The sequence below is a fragment of the Ochotona curzoniae genome, unplaced genomic scaffold, assembly GCF_017591425.1.
Source record: "Ochotona curzoniae isolate NIBS_2020 unplaced genomic scaffold, NIBS_Ocur_1.0 contig_430, whole genome shotgun sequence".
Lineage (NCBI taxonomy): Eukaryota > Metazoa > Chordata > Mammalia > Lagomorpha > Ochotonidae > Ochotona > Ochotona curzoniae.
This window is the reverse complement of record NW_024466219.1, coordinates 16,233,724-16,250,073: the sequence shown is the minus strand read 5'-3', so window position 1 is coordinate 16,250,073 and position 16,350 is coordinate 16,233,724. Positions and strand designations below refer to the sequence as shown.

Below are 16,350 nucleotides of genomic sequence, written 5' to 3'. Positions count from 1 at the left end.
TGCAGTGATCTATAAAAAGCCGTTTAATGTATATTCCAGGTGGCCAACACAAGCTGGTTAGGTAAATTAGCCCTTGAAGAGTTCTTTCATAGTCATATAAAAATGTGGGGTTTTTTTCCCTTGTTATAAAAAGAAGTCTAATCTAACAAAAACATATCCACCAATGGGTTTGCGCTCTTTTTTTCTCATTTCAAGGTAATTAAAAATACATACATATGCATCTCTGAACACACTGCTGTCCATTAGCTAATCAGCTTTGGCAATACACTGCACAGAGGTATACTGCCATTGGCTTCTGACATTAAGTTAGCTTTAAGCTTGCTGGCTATTCCAACAACAGGGGGCAGCTTGGCACCCAGTCCCGGGAAAGCATTTGCAGGATTAACGACCCGTTTCCCTGACCCCTTCTCAAAGGTGAGAGGTCTGGGCATAGACTTGCTAATCCAAGGGTGTCTGAGAGCTTGAGCTGGGGTTAGGCGGGCAGAAGGGTCCCAGTGGAGGCATCGTTTCAGAAACTCGATGAACAAGTAGTCGTCACAGCCTTTCAGTGCTGTTCCCCAGTCTCTGCTTCCTGGAGGACCTCTCTTCTTGCCCCGCCGGGAGCGTCCCCCGACAAGCATAACCCTTCCATCTGCTTGGGTAGCCACGGAGCAGTAGCGAGGCAAGCCCTTGGAGTTAATGAAGTACTTGGCCCGTTTCGATTGCTCCAGGAGTTTTGGTGGTGGCATCCCTAGCAGCTCCATCATGCAGGCCAACTGGTCCCCTTCGTCCTCCCCGGGGAAGAGAGGCTGTCCTGTGAGAAGTTCCGCAAGGATGCAGCCAAAACTCCAGATATCAATAGACGTGCTGTAGCGGCTTCCCAGGATGACCTCGGGGGCCCTGTAGAACCGCGACTGGATGTACGTGTAATGCTTCTGGTACTCAAAACAGCTGGAGCCGAAGTCAATGACCTTGGTGGCGCTGCACCCATGGTGCTTCAGGAGAATGTTCTCTGGCTTCAGGTCACAGTGAATGATCTTGTTTCGGTACAGAGCATCCAAAGACTGCAAGATGGATTGAGCAAACTTGCGTACTAACTGGATGCTGAAACCCTGAAACTTGTTCTTCTTAATCAATTCATAGAGGTCTATGCTCAGCAGTTCAAAGACCATGCACACATGGTTCCGGAAGGTGAAGCTGTCCAGCATGTGGATCACGTTCATGCTACCGGTCTTGTCCTGCTTTCGCAGGTGCTCCAGGATGCGGATCTCCTCGGCGGCTTGGCGGTGGAAGCGTTTTTCATTGCGCACCATTTTCAGGGCCACATACTGTCTCAGTTTGTGATCGTAGGCGCGGGCTACCTGCCCGAAACTCCCTTTGCCGATAATCTTCAGCACCTCATAGCGATAAGCAAGATGGTCTCGGGGGACATGGATGTACGCCCCTTCTGCATCGTCATACCCACCGTTGTTGGGACCACCAACAACGCCTTGTCTCTTTTTGGCATTTGGCCCCACAAAGTAAATTTCTGGGTAATGGGTGATCTCCAGCTTCTCATAGGCGGTGAGGTGGTACTTGTACTGCTTCAATGCCTGCTCTGGGGTCAGGGGCACGGCTTGGGATGCCTTGGATGAGCTGCTGGACTTCACGGCGGGCAAGCTCTCAGGACTCCTGCCTTGAGAAATAGCTGGAGAGCACTTCTCGGAGTTGCTGACAGCGCTGTCTGACTGCACAGGGTCACCTCGTCCACTGTCTAAGTCCTGAAACAACTGTTCCACCTTCATCTCATCCCCGGTCCCCGAGTGCTGGGGCTGATCTCCAATTAATGGCTCAGTGGGGATCTGAGGACGAGAAAAACGGACACAAAAACAGGACAGGGATGAAGGGCTCCTTTCTGAACAGACACATAAATATGTCCAGCCATGCATTATTGTAAGGTTAAAATGACCCAAAAGGGACACAAGACAAGCAGGAGTCTCGGGAAACTTGTCCTAGAGTCTCCGCCCACAGATTCTCTATCAAGACCATCCAACCCCTCATGTGCCTGACCTTGCTCAAGATATGAGAGTTGTCTTGCCACCCCCTAACCATGCTAGGCTCCTTCTTCTAGATACATCTATGTCCCCTCAATCTCTCTCTCTCTCTCACACACACACACACTTAAATCCTACAATCCTTTCTAGGCTAATTCAAGTTCTGTCTCTTTTACTTAGAACTGCTCCAAGCTCATACTAATTAGCTTCACATCTTAATTATAGTTTGAGTCTGTGTCACATCATTGGCCACTTAATTATACATGATATATATACATGTTATAAATACTTTTTATTTTTTAAATAAATTCTTATTTTTTAAAATAAAGTCTTTTCATTAGAAGAGCAGATTTACAGAGAGAAAGATCTTCCACCTGCTGGTTCACTCCCCAAATGGTCATGATGGCCAGAGCTGAGCTGATCTGAAGCCAGGAGCTTCTTTCAGGTTTCTCATGCTGGGCCATCCTCTGCTGCTTTCCCAGGCCATAAACAGGGAGCTGGATGGGAAGTGGAATAGCTGGGACATGAATTGGAGCCCATATGGGATCCTGGAAGTGGAAGCTCAGTCAATTGAGCTAATGTGTTAGACCCATACATATTATCTTAAATTGAGGGTATTTTCCAAAATCATATTTTTTTTTATTAAATCTTTTATTCCAAAAGATTTTCCCAAATCTTAAGGGCACATAGCAGATTCGAAACAACGGTGTTAAAGTGCTCTATAAACAATAAAGTACTATTAAGTGAGAGAGGCAGATTTGGAACCCAGGTCTTCTGACTCCCAGTCAGGACCCTTCCCATGAAACAACTCAGCACCAGTTCTTCTAACACCTACACAACCCTCCAGGAGAGCTGAACGTTGACTATAGCCTGGAACCAACCACACATCACCTAAGGGACTGCAGCCTTCTGACCTGGCTCGTGGATCACAACAGTTCAAAGTTCATAGGCAATCAGATGTTACAGAAAGGCTAACAGTATTTCCTGTAAAACCCTTTCCCAGCAATAGTTCAGGTGACTAAGGAGCTTGATTCTATTCTGCTTGGCTTAACCTTCCCCTTGATGGAAGAGTAACCCAAAGAGGGAAAGTTCCATCTATTCCTCCAAGCTGAAACAAGAGTCTTTGATCTGAAATAAAGAGCCTTTGAAATAAAATGAAGTAAACATAGCACCTTTAAAAAAAATCTGACATTAAGAATAAGAGTTACTGTGAGATGATGGAGGTATTAGTTGGCTAGTCCGTATCCATTTTACTGTGTGTGTCAAAATTTCATGTACATACTACATTTCACGTAAAACTGCTTTAAAGGTGGAAAACGGAATATGTTACAGGATTAGAAAGAAGCCTAGTAGCTAAAATCCTCGCTTTGAATGCACCGGGATCCCATGTGAGTGCCGCTTCCAATCCTGGCAGCCCTACTTCCCATTCAGCAACCTGTTTGTGGCCTGGGAAAACAATCAAGGATGGTACAAGGCTTTGGGACCCCGCACGTGTACGGGAGACCAGGAAGAAGATCCTGGCTCCTAGTTTCGGATCGGCTTAGCTCCAGCCGTTGCAGCCGCTTGGGAGATGAATCAGCAAATGCAAGATCTTCTCTGTCTCTCCTCCTCTCTGTATATCCGATTTTGCAATAAAAAAAAAAAAATGCTGGCATACCTCAGGCAGCCTCTAATCTAGTTTATGAAAGTAGCACATTGGCTCCTGCCTGTTCCTTTTATACCATCTCATCAATTTAAACACTTATAGAGAACCGACAGTTATGAGAATTATTATGTGATCCTAAGCAAAAGGGAAACAGTCAATTCAGCTCCACAATCTCAAAGAGGCTGGACAGCGACCTGGTATAGTCTCTCAGACACCAAAACTGGTACCCTCACTGAACAGGGAAAATAAATAAGCTTGCAGACAGAACCTAAATACCCTGACGAAACGCACAAAAGTACAATGTCTACCGATAAGTCAAACAGCCACTCCTGATTTAGAACTGGAGAAACAAAAACAGGCCAATGCCTCTTTCCACCTGTCACCTGAACTTGTTCATTACTTACACCTGTGCTAAGAAACGCCAAGCATTCTTCAGGAGCTACAAATTATTAGGAAATAAGTTCAGCTGAACCAGGGAAAGACTTTCCATTGCTTTTAGTGTTTAGATTTACATCTAGAAAATGAACATCCGCATTATCTTAACTTCCTGGAAATATTTACTACCCAGCTTTAATGCCTCTGAACATCTACTGCCAAGGTCTTGGGGCTACATTGCCCACACAATTGAAAAATCTGGGGATCCCTGGAGAGGTTCCTTCAACCTTTCCTAGCCTAAATGTCTTTATCTGTACTATGTGGATGATGGGGGCTGCCATGGTAGCTCAACAGGCTAATCCTCCTGCAGTGCTGGCATCCACATGAGAGGCAGGCCATGTCCTGGAAGTTTCACTTCCATCCGGCTCCCTACCTTTGGATTGGGAAAGCAGTGGATGATGATCCAAGTCCCAGATGAGAGACCCAAAAGGAGCTCCTGGCTCTGAATAGGCTTAGTTCTGAGTATTGTTACCAACTGGGGAGTGAACCAGCAGATGGGAAATCTCTCCTTTTCTCTGTAAATCTGCCTTTCAAATAAAAACAAGTAAATCTAAGAAAAAAAAAATGTGGATAATGGTACCTATTAGCAGGATGCTGTGTGGACCGAATAATGGAAGTGTATGTGAAAGACCCTAACAAGCCATACAAAGTTTTTTAAAACCAGTAGTTATACTTAGGCCATGTTAATGTATTAAGATTTAAACTTCCAATCACTCTCCCCTTTTACATTTTTTTTTGGAAAGTCAGATGTACAGAGAGGAGGACAGAGAGGAAGGTCTTCCATTCGATGACTCACTCCTCAAGCAGCTGCAACAGTTGGAGCTGCATCAACCCAAAGCCTGGAGCCTCCTCTGGGCATCCCAGATAGGTGCAGGATCCCAAGGCCTTGGGCCATCCGACTGCTTTCCCAGGCCACAAGCCTGGAAAGTGGAGCTGCCAGGATTAGAACGTGCACCCAAGGCCAGTACTTTCGCTGGGCCCTCCCCTTCTACTTTTCTCTCTCTGCCCTGGTGATGTCTCTGCCCCTCCCACCGCCCGAAGGCAACAGCACTGACTGCCTTCTGCTCAGTGCTGGGTGAGAGCCCCCACAACAGGCCTTCCTCCTTCCTGCAGATTCACAGATCTGCCTCACCCACTCTCTCCCTGGCATAAAACCCACTCCTCTCAACCTGCTACATCTGTGGTCAAGGGTCCAAGCTGGGAGCATCACCTACTATGGCTACTGGCTCTGAGAGTTTCACTTCCACGGAGGATACAGAAAGGGTCTCAGGCAAAGCACAGCCATGAGAACAGACACACAACAGAAAACACATGAGTGTCCACAAGACACGCACCAGCCCATCACAGAAGCCTTGGGGATTCCCGGGCTCCTATGTCTGCCCTGACTGCCCCAGCCTTCCCAGACTTACATCAGAGCCCTTCAGGTCCCTACAAGGGGGCTGCCCCTGCCCCACCCCTGCTGGCTCTGTAGCTTCTCCACCCGCCCACCCCCCACCCCCGTTACCCTCAGCACAGCTGCAGGTGTAGCCCTGCACAGGTTAAGGTGTGTCCATTGCCAATGAACCTGGACAATTCCAGGAAGATGTTCCACCCAAGGAAAGGTTCTTTCCTTATCTATCTTTCCCTTCCTGTAAACACCTCAAAATCTGGCCTGAACCAATTACACAGCAAGTCCTGTGTACCATAAACAAGCCTTCCATTGTTCTGGGGAGATTCTACAATGTTCACACAGGTTTAAGTGTAATAGTTACAGAATAGTACATATTTCTAGTCTAGGATTATAATCCAAGTAACCAATGATACATATGGTCTGCTCTATTAAATATTTTATTATTCATGTAATTAAATCTAGAGACAAATAATTCCAGGCTTATCATGCTTAATTTTTAAAATTAACTGATTAATTTTATTATTCCTTGATACAGTTCTATAGGTTCTGGGATTTCCTTTGTCTTCTCCTCAAATCCCTCTCCCCCGACTAATTTCTTCCATGTCATTACAATACCATAGGCCTTCACAATCAATCATAAGTCCACCATTTTGCTATTTTAGTGTATCCTGACATTGTAGGCATGAACACTGGCAAAGAGTCTAGCATCCTATTCTGATACATTCAGCAGTGCCATTGGCAGTCCATCCTTGGAAGTAGAGATGCACACTACATTGTATCTTCACATCTGTATGTGATGTGATAGTCTTTACTACACAGTTACTATATATCCCCTTAAATGAAGAACCATAAAACAGAATCGACAACAGAGAAAAAAGAGAATTCATAACATGAAGCTAAATAACATGCTGCTGAATGGCCAATGTGTCACTGAAGAAATGAAAAGCTTTATTTCTTAAGAATGTTTTGCAGCAGGCTGGTGCTGTCACACAGCCGGTAAGGCCACTAACTGACACCAACATCCTATATAGACACCTGTTCATGTCCTGGCTGCTCCACTTCCCATCCAGCTCCCTGCTAATGGCCTTGAGCAAAACATCAGAAGATGGGCCCAAGATGTGGGCCCCTGCCACCCTCGAGGGAGACTCAGATGGAGTCTGAGGATTCTCTCTCCTCTGTAACTGACTTCATTAAATCAAGATATCTCTTTAGAAAGATTTGTTTATTTATTTGGAATTAATGAGCAAGCAAGAGAGAGACACAGACAGACAGATAGATATGCCACCTGCTGATTTACTTCCCAAATGGCTATAACAGCCAGGGCTGGGCCAGGCCAAAGGCAGGAGTTTCAGTAGGGTCTCCCACATGGGTACTGGCACCCCAGGACTTGAGCCACTCTCTGTTGCTCTTTCAGGCCATCAACAGGGAGCTGGATTAGAACTGAAGCAGCCAGGAACCAAACCCATGCCCATACAAAATGCTGGCATCACAGGTGACAGCTCAGAATACCACATGCTAGTCCCTCAGGAACAAATTTTTAAGAGAAAAAAAAAATAAAGAATGCTTTCACATATGCTGTTAATTTGGAAGGCTCATGGTGTTCCAGGCAGGATCCTACACTGTATTAATTAACTCATAAGAGATCTTGTTGAGAAATTCAGCAGGAACATCCTTCTCACTCAGATATAAAACCCTTGCTACCTGCCAGCTCCAATCCTAAATCCTGCAACACAAAACTCATCCCAAGGCAAGTCCATCTGTAGATAACTTACTGTTTACAACGAGAACCTAAGAGCATCTCAGCAAACAACAAAGTTGAATTGACTTTGTGAAAACAGCAACACGGGCTCGGGAGGGAGTCATGACATCATGAACTCTAAGCGTCACCAAGAAGTCAAAAACATTCTCAGGAAAGTTCGCAAAGTACTAGTAGGTTAGAATCTAAAATCTTATGTTTGATAAGAACTGCTCTCTGAGCACTATACAGTCATAAATTCACTTTGATCCTGAAACAGTCAATTGAGGGAGCCTCCTGGAAGGTGATCGGAGTTGGCCAACTCTGAATTAAAGTGAACACCAACTTGAAATCAGGTGGTGACACATCAGCCCAGAGCCATGACAAGTGCAGCAACGATGGATGATGTCTGATGGTCAACACAGGGGCAGTGGCTCCAGGGCCCATGGAGGCTTTGACATACTGAAGAAACAAACTCTTGGTAGAAATAGAAAGAAACCCTACCACATTCCAGAAAGATTAAAAATAGGATAGCCAGCCCTCCCAGTATTTTTAGTACATGCTTTGTAATATTTACATTGCAAGTGGTAAAAAGGTCGCTCTTGACAGCAAAAAGAGATGAAAACTTGGAAAAAATCATGCGAAGGAGAAGTAATTGTTTCCACACAGAAACAATTTCAGGCTGTAACACACAGAGTGTGGAAAAGCAGTCCTACCAACTAGTCAATTCCGCAATCCACTTGTCTCCTCAGACAACACCTGCGGTGAGTTCTGAAGTCACAGGCCGGCTTCTCCTTGTCCTGGAACGTATCCCAATGCTGCTCTGCCTACTCTACAGGCAGAGGGAATTACCTTCTATCATTACATTACGGAGAATAAGGTCGGAAGCTAAGCATCTACAGCCCTCAAAACGATTAAACACATCAGACAAGCAAACTGTATTTGGGATCCTTCAAATGGCTCTCTTTTAGGAGTGTTCTGATAATCTGGAATTGCATTTCTGCCTCACAAGGAAAGCAATCACAGATGTATAAATTCCAGGCTATTTCCTCTGTGTTCTTATTGAAAGGAGGGTTTTTATAATGTAATTTTTTTGTTAAATTTTTATTTTGAATTTTTGAATTTTATAGTACAATTTCATAGAGACTGGGAGTTCTGCACCCACCAAAATCCCAGCCCTGACTGATTTCCCCCACATTGCTACAATAGTATAGTCCTTCATAAGGAGTCATGATTTAAAAGCAGGTTTTGTAACGTCCCAGGTATGACACCCTCTAGGAAAGCAAACTTTACCTACATAAATGTCACATGTCATTTTCTTTCCTCGTGCCACCTACTGAGCCCCGTGGGAACAAAAGCAAAGGAAAAGGTGAGCCCCAAATCAAAAACAACAGAGAGGGGGCTCAACTTGGACCCCAGAAATTGTTCTGAAGACAGGAGAACCCAAAAAGGAAACAAGCAAGCCAAAAGGAGTTTGTGGTGCTGGCAATCCGGGGTTGCACCTGCCGCCCTCGGGAGCACTTCCTCCCCTCCAGACACTCAGGGGCCAGAGTACTTACATTCACTCTTCTGGGCAGAGCTGGGTCAGCGGGATGGCACAGGGCATTTGAATAGGGTGGGCATTTAGTTTCATCTATCATCATGAAAGTATCATAGACACCATCTCCCAACCTGGTAGAAAAGAACACAGGAGGAAAAAAAGGAAAAAAACACCTGTCAGTAATCAAAGAGTATAAATCTGCATTTCCAACCAAGACACCTTGGGTCAACAGCTACCTCTGCTACAAAAGGCGGCAGGCAGTGGAACAGAGGAAACCCAACTTTATCCTCCCGTTTGTTTTTTTTTTTAAACATATTTATTTGAAAGCTAGAATTACATAAATATGAGAGCTGAGAAGGTGTCCTCTCTGCTGGTTCATCCTCAAATGGTCACACTGGCCAAAGCCAGGAACCAGGTCCTTCACCCAGCTGGCCCACATGGGTACAGGAGTCCAAGCACTTGGGCCATCTTCTGCTGCTTTCCCAGACATTAGCAGAGCTAGATCACATAGCAACAGTGTCCAGACAGGATGGGGGTGGAGCCGCAGTGACAACTTAGCAGGCTATGCCACAACACTAGCCACTTCTTTTAACTTGTTAAAGACAATGTTTCTAAGTCTGCCCTTTAAAAACCAAACAAGTCTTAATTTCTAAAGGTTGTCCAAAAACACAAAACAAAAAGCAGAGGCTTCCAAGAAGCCCTCACTGAATTCTCTACTTGAAACAAAGGCATTTGAACCTGAAGATGACAGAAAGGTGACATGACCTCACTGCTTCTGCCCAGTCAGTCCTGGGTTCTGATCTCAGGCCCGCGTGAGGCTGGCTGCCCTCCGAGCCTGCACACATACGTGTGCCTGCTTACACACACACATGCCCACCTACACACATGTGGTCTTACAGGCATAAAACAGAAGGCCTTTTTAGAACTGACTTCACCTACTCACGAACTTCCTCAGCCACTATGTGAGGTGGATCCGCTTAACTTGTAAAGAAGCATACAGTGAACACAGCATGTTCCCAGCGTCACCTCTGCTCCCATTTCACTTCCTGGTCGAAGATGAAGGCAAGATGCTAAATGAGTCAAGCTCTCTTCTCTGTTCTTTGATCCACAAGACGTGGATTTAATTCACAAGATGGCCCTGAATAATGTAGCTTATCTGTTCTCAAGAATATGGGTTTTCCAGGGACACAGAATATCATTGTATCACTTTATTGCTATACTAGGAATACAAGTACAGTGTAACAGGCGAAGAACTCTAAACTATCTTTTTAAATAACCTGGCATAATTTAGCTGCCTTTTAAAAAAAGATTCTGTAAAATTAGTTCCAGAGTTTTCTTGCTGATGTGTTATAGGCATACAAAAGGATAAAAAAAAAAAAAAAAAGACCCTGCCAGTATTTTTGGAATGTTCTTTTAAACACTTGCTCACATTCTGACGGCTGCATTTGGGCAACATGACGATCAGAAGCTAAATATCCTGCGGGGGCTGACGGACCCTTCGGCCTAAGCACTTCCAAACAGACCGGGACAAACGTCCACGTTTAGGGGCGGAAAGGCAGCCCAAGAACCCAAGATGTCCCCTCACCTGCAAGGGCGACACGGGGCCCGCACCTCCTCCGCATAACGCCAAGTCAGAGCAACAGGGCTTCCTGCAAAGGTGTCGCCCGCCCCGGCTCCCCCGGTTCGCCAAAGAGCCCCACAAAAAGTCACAGCTTCTCGCGACCCCTCACCAGGAGCCCGCCACCCACCGGCTTCAGCAAGAACGGGGCTGCCGATCCCCCTCCCCTCCTCCGGCCCTGGCTGCGCCGGCGCCCCCTCCCCGCTCCCCGCAGGCTGGGGCGACGCGAGGGGAGGAGCGACCGGTCCGGGGACCCTGCCAGCTCCGTCCCCCCAGCCCGTCCGCCCAGCCCGGGAGCTCGTTCCACCTCCGGCCGTCCCCGCCCCCTCCCCCCAACCCCGGCCTCGCCGGCCAGCGCCAGCCGCTCCCTCGGGGCCCCGCCCGCCCCCAGCCCGTTACCCCGCGGCGCCGTTACCTCCGCTGCTGGGGTGGGAGCCCGGCCCCGCACGGCCCCGCATCCTTCCGTCCGGGCCCGCGAGCCGTGCCTCCCATCCGCGCTCTCGGGACCCCCCACGCGGGGGAGGGGCGGCGGTTGGAAGGGACGGCAGGCCCAGGCCACCTGCGCCGGGGCGGCTGCCTCCTGGGCGAGACGATCCCCTGGGGATTCCGCCAGCCAGACGCTGCAGCTCCGCGCGCCTCGGCTCGCTCCTCTGCCCGGAACGCGGGCGGAGAGAGCCAGCGCGGGGCGGGAGGAGGCGCGGCCTGGTCGCCTAGCAACCGCGGCACGCCCTGGGAAACGCCCCTGCGCAGCTGCGCGCTGACGCGGCGGGGGCGGGGCATCCAGGGCGGCGCTGTCCCGGGCCGCGCGCGGCATGGCGCCGGCGTTCCTAGGGGAGCGGCGTGCGGCCTGGGCGCTCGGCTCGGCGGCGGCGGGGAGTGGCACGGGTCGCGGGCGGAGCGCTAGTGAAAGCCACGGTTATCGCCCCCCAAGTGCCACCCGCCGCTTATAGCCTCCAGTCCTTTCACGTGGCTGCCCGGAGTGCTCAAGCCTGCCTCTTAAATAGGAACTTTAAATAAGAAAACAATCCTACCAGCCCGTTCATTGACACTTACGGGGGCTGGCGTCCCTCTTAGGGATCCCGCTGGAGTCCAGAGTGGAAGCTGGGGGGTGCTAGTTGGCAGAAGGGAAGCTGACGCCTGACGTGCCATGCTTGTTGGGACCACCCGAAGACAAAGCCCGAACTTGACCCTTCCTCCTCCCGCACGGGGCCCTTTGGAAGGCTCTGCTTCCTTAGCTTGTGTGTCATGTCTCCAACTCGCCCCCTCCCGCCCGCATTTTCAGATATCTCCGTCACACCGAGGGTTTCGCTCACTGAAGTGAGAACCAGTGAGACGCGGTGGTGAAAACGCCGGAAAGCGGGGGCTTGTGCTCCTGAGGTGGCCTCCCACCCGTTTCTAAACCTGCGGAGCCGGAGGCGGCCAAGAGAGAACCCCAACTTCCTCGGGACAAGGGCGCCCCCTGCTGAGAGTCGGTCTCGCGGTCCCCTGTCCACCTTGGGTGACACCCTCAGGGGGTCCACCTCATGTCCCGCTCTGGGGTGAAAAACTTCCCCCAGGGCTCGGAGGTCCGACTTGGCCCACTTTATCCCTTGTGGCCCCTGGACATAAGCGAGAGCGAGGAGTTCCTCCGGGGTAGTTTGCCGAGACTATCTCACCGTGTAAACAGGCCCTCCCCACCCCTCCCCTGCCACCGAACAAACCTGATTCGTAGGGGTTTGCAGGGCGCTTTCCAGGAGATTTTATTGAAAGAACAGGTTCTATGGCAACACGAAGTTTAGATTGATTGTTGGGAGGTCCCTTCCAGCTCCGAGGTTGCAACATTTTATGAAGTCATCCCTTCTCCCCAGGGAAGCGGCGGAGCAGGACTTGCCCCCACAGGTTTTCTGAGCTCATGCTGAACCCGCTCCCAGCTCTGGGAGAAATTCATCTCCGGTCCGTGTTCATTGCCAAGGTGAAGTGGTCTTCTCCCTTCCTGCCCTTAAGGTGGAGAACACAGAGGCCTCCTTCGTCTCTCACCCAGTTGTTCCCAGAGTCAAGGAAGGGAAGAGAGTGGGGGCGAATCTCTAATCTGGGGGACCCGAAGACTTTCCCTTGCTTCAGACACTCCCTGTGGTGAGGTTCAAGTCCAGTGGGGGATCTAGCTGGAGCCCACCAGCCCCCACTTAGCAGATGCCCTGAGCCCTCTAGCCCTCGACCAGCTTCCACACCTTCCTCGTCCTTCCTTCCTCCCACTAGCCTCACTTGTTGAAGAGTCCATTGAAGTAACCATGCAGCCAAAGCTGACTTCCTGTTAGAACGCTTGTCTGACACACCTGTAGCACAAGGAGCTTGTCACAAATAAACAGCAAATCATTTCAGACCCACTGAGATGTTCAGAATGGGATCACAGCAGTTTCCCATGCAGTTAAGCAAATATCCCTGTGGTCACAATCACCTGGCTTTTTGTGATAACAGCATTGATGGATTAAGCCTGAACTCACTTTTTTGCTATTACTTTCTTCAGAGCAAAAAGTGCCATAATGCATACTACCGTATAAAACATTATGAAGTTGGAATGCATTTTTTAAACAAATTCATTTAGTTTTATTAGAAAGTCAGATATACAAAGAGGAGGAGAGACAGAGAGGAAGATCTTCTGTCTGTTGAATCACTTCCCAAGTGGCCATATCAGCTGGACCTGTGCCAATCCGAAGCCAGAAGCCAGGATCTCTTCCTGGTCTCCCACGGGGGTGCAGGGTCCCAAGGGCTTGGGCTGTCCTCCAATGCTTTCCCAGGCCATAAGCAGAGAGCTGGATGGGAAGCGGGGCTGCCAGGACACAAATTGGCACCTAGAGGAGGTTGCTGGTGCATGCAAGGCAAGGATTTTAGTCACTAGGCTATGATGCTAGGCCCAGAAATTGGAATACATTTTTAAGTTAAAAAAAAAAAGTTTAGGGGCCAGTAGGCTAAGCCTTCACATGGTGCCAGGGTCCCATATAGGGGCTGGTTTGAGTCCTGACTGTTCCACTTCCAAGAAGGTCTCTGCTGGTGGCCTGGCAAGGCAGTGGAGGATGGCTTGGGTGCTTGGGTCCCTGAGTGCTCCTGGGAGAACTGGAAGAAGCTCCCAAACTTCTGGCTTCAGACTGGCCCAGCTCCAGCCATTGCAGCACTTGAGGAATGATCCAGTGGATGGTGATCTCTCTGTCATTGTAAAGGCATTACAATAAAAACAAGTAATCTTGACTTTTAAAAAATGTCTTTATTTGAAAGGAAGAGTGACAGTGAAGAAGAAAGGGAGGTGGGAAGAGAGAATCTTCCACCCACTGGTTTACTCCCCAGAGGCCTGCAATGGCAGGGGTTGGGCCAGAAAAAAACCAGGAGCTCCAACTCCAACCAGGTCTCCAACTTGGGTGGCAAGGGCCCAGGTACTTAGAACACCTTCTACTGCCTTCCCAGGTACATCAGCAGAAAAGCTCGACTGGAAGCAGGGCAGCAGGCACGCTAATGGATGCTCCGATATGTGATGCTGGAGTTGTAAGCAGTGGCTTAACCAGCTGCATCACAACACCAGCCCCTTGGAATGCGTTTTTAAAAATATCATTTCAAAAGGGCCTAATGGCTAAATCAACACCTTGCACGTGCTGGGTTCCTATATGGGTGCCAGTTCGTTTCCTGGCGACTCCACTTCCCATCCAGCTCCCAAAGCCTGGAGACCCTACACCCGTGTGGCTCAGCTCTGGCCACTGTGGCCACTTGGAGGAGTGAACCCAGTGGACAGAAGATGCCCCCCCGACCTCTGTGTAAATCTGCTTTTCCAATCAAAATAAATAAATCTTTAAAAAAATTGTCAAGAGAATATGTGAAACTCACTTTTCTTGCACATCTGCTCCTGGTGGTATTCACATCTGGTTAAGTGCGTCTCAAACCCTGAAGTTTGTCAGTATCCCAAATACCAGAAACATGTTTCTTTTCCCCAAATTTCTGTCATCTCCTTTCATAGTTTTTCTTGAGTTTCAAAGTGCAACCCACAGCAGCTGGGGCCTTGTGGTGGGAGGGGGAGGGGCGGGGAGCATATGAAACTGCGAAAGTTTTACAAATATTACTTTTTATTTATTTTTTATGAAAGATGTATTTTTATTGGAAAGCCAGATTTATGAAGAAAAGTAGACAGAAAGATCTTCCATCGCTGGTTCACTTCCCAACTTGCCTCAATGGCCAGAGCTGAGTTCATCCGAAGCCAGGAGCCAGGAGCTTTTTCCAGGTCTCCCACGCGGGTGCAGGGTCCCAAGGCTTTGGGCCATCCTCTACTGCTTTCCCAGGCCACAAGCAGGGAGCTAGAAGGGAAGTGGAGCTGCTAGGACACAAACAGACATCTATAAGGGATCTTGGCACATGCAAGGAGAGGACTTAAGCCTCTAGACTATTGTCCCAGGGCCTAGATTTATTTATTTTTATCTGAAAGGCAGAGTTAAAGAAAGAGAGAGAGAGAGAGAGAGAGATCTTCCATTTACTGCTTCACTCCCTAAATATCTGCAACAACTAGAGTTGGGCTGATCCGAAGTCAGGAGCCCGAAGCTAGGAGTCTCTTCCTGGTCTCACATGTGGATGCAGGGGCCTAAACACCTGGCCGCCCCCAATGCCTTCCCAGGCCACCAGTAGAAAGCTGGATCAAAACTGGAGCAACTGGGACTCAAATCGGCTCCCATATGGGATGTTGGCATGGTAGGCAAAAGCGTAGCCTACTGGTTAATTCTCCAAGTGCCAGGATCCCATATGGGTGCCAGCTTGTGTCCCTGCTGCTGCACTGCTCTTCCAGCTCACTGCTTGTGGTCTGGGAGACCAGTAGTGGATGACTGTAGCCCTTGGGCTGCTGCACACATGTGGGAGACCCAGAAGAAGCTCCTAGCTTCAAGTTACCTCAGCCCCAACTGTTGCATCTATTTGGGGAGTAAACCAGTGAATGCAGATCTTTCTCTCCTTCTCTCTGTAAATCCACCTTTCCAATAAAATTATACAGATCTTAAAAAAAAATAAAAAAGTAAAAATAGCGTAGCCCAGCAGGAAATGGGCTAGGGCTATACACCATAACCAAAGGAAAAATGTTTGACTTCATCTACATTTAGAATAATCATGAAGTCATTAAAATTTACACTAATGTATAATTCCTGTCAATTTGTTTGGCAAAGGTTTAATGTTTCTGAAATCTTTTAAGTACTATTTAATTTTTACTTTGATGATGTTTACATAGTTGGTTAGGGTAAGAGGGATCCGATGAAAGTGGGTAAGACCACTGTTTCCAAATTTTCCTTTTCTTCCTTCTGTATCTGGGGGGAAGGGTTAGAGAAGGGGAGAAGCCACAGCCAGCCTCCCAACTGCCTCATTACCCGGGGATGGGGAACAGCCACCCGATGTCGTCCCAGGGTCCCAGATGTGACACATAATCGGAGAGTTCTGCTCAAGTGGTTTTGATAGTTTTGAAATGGTATCAATCTCAGCTATTCCAAGGATGATGAGATCCTTCCAAGGTCCATTGGTTGACATGCTCCAATTGCCTAGATATTTGCTGTCTATGCTGGCTGGGGTAGTTACCAATTCGTTCTGCCCGCCTTCCACTGTTATGGTACCAGATGTCCTCTGCAGGCCCCAATAGATAGCCACATCCTCCATGTGTGTCTGGGTGTGCCATCCACTGCTCCATCCTAGCAACTGAGGAGGTTCAGTTCTGACACATGCATTCCACCTGAACCAACAAGTACAGTGTCCTTGTTGATGGAAGTCCCTCAAAAGTCACTCCTCACCTGCAGCATACTCCCTCTGCGGTCCTCCCTCCCACACATCCCTTGCTCCTTTCCCTGGTCAATCCACAGTCCCTGCGCTTGGGGGTGTATAGGGTACCCAGCACCAAATGGTGCTCACATGCGCCAGCTGAGCTGGGCTGGGGGCCTGTGGCACCAAGCCAATCCCTCCATATATCTAAAATAAAATAAAATAAAATA

General features: G+C 48.5%; 1 protein-coding gene across 1 annotated transcript; it reads right to left on the bottom strand.

Annotated features, from left to right (window-relative positions):
* DYRK3 (dual specificity tyrosine phosphorylation regulated kinase 3) lies at positions 1-10,998 on the bottom strand. Its single transcript, XM_040985570.1, has 3 exons — positions 10,791-10,998; positions 8,777-8,888; positions 1-1,820 (listed from the first exon to the last, which is right to left on the bottom strand). The coding sequence occupies exons 1-3, from the start codon at positions 10,865-10,867 to the stop codon at positions 243-245; spliced, it is 1,767 nt and encodes a 588-aa protein (XP_040841504.1). The 5' UTR covers positions 10,868-10,998; the 3' UTR covers positions 1-242.
* Positions 10,999-16,350: the final 5,352 nt, after the last annotated feature.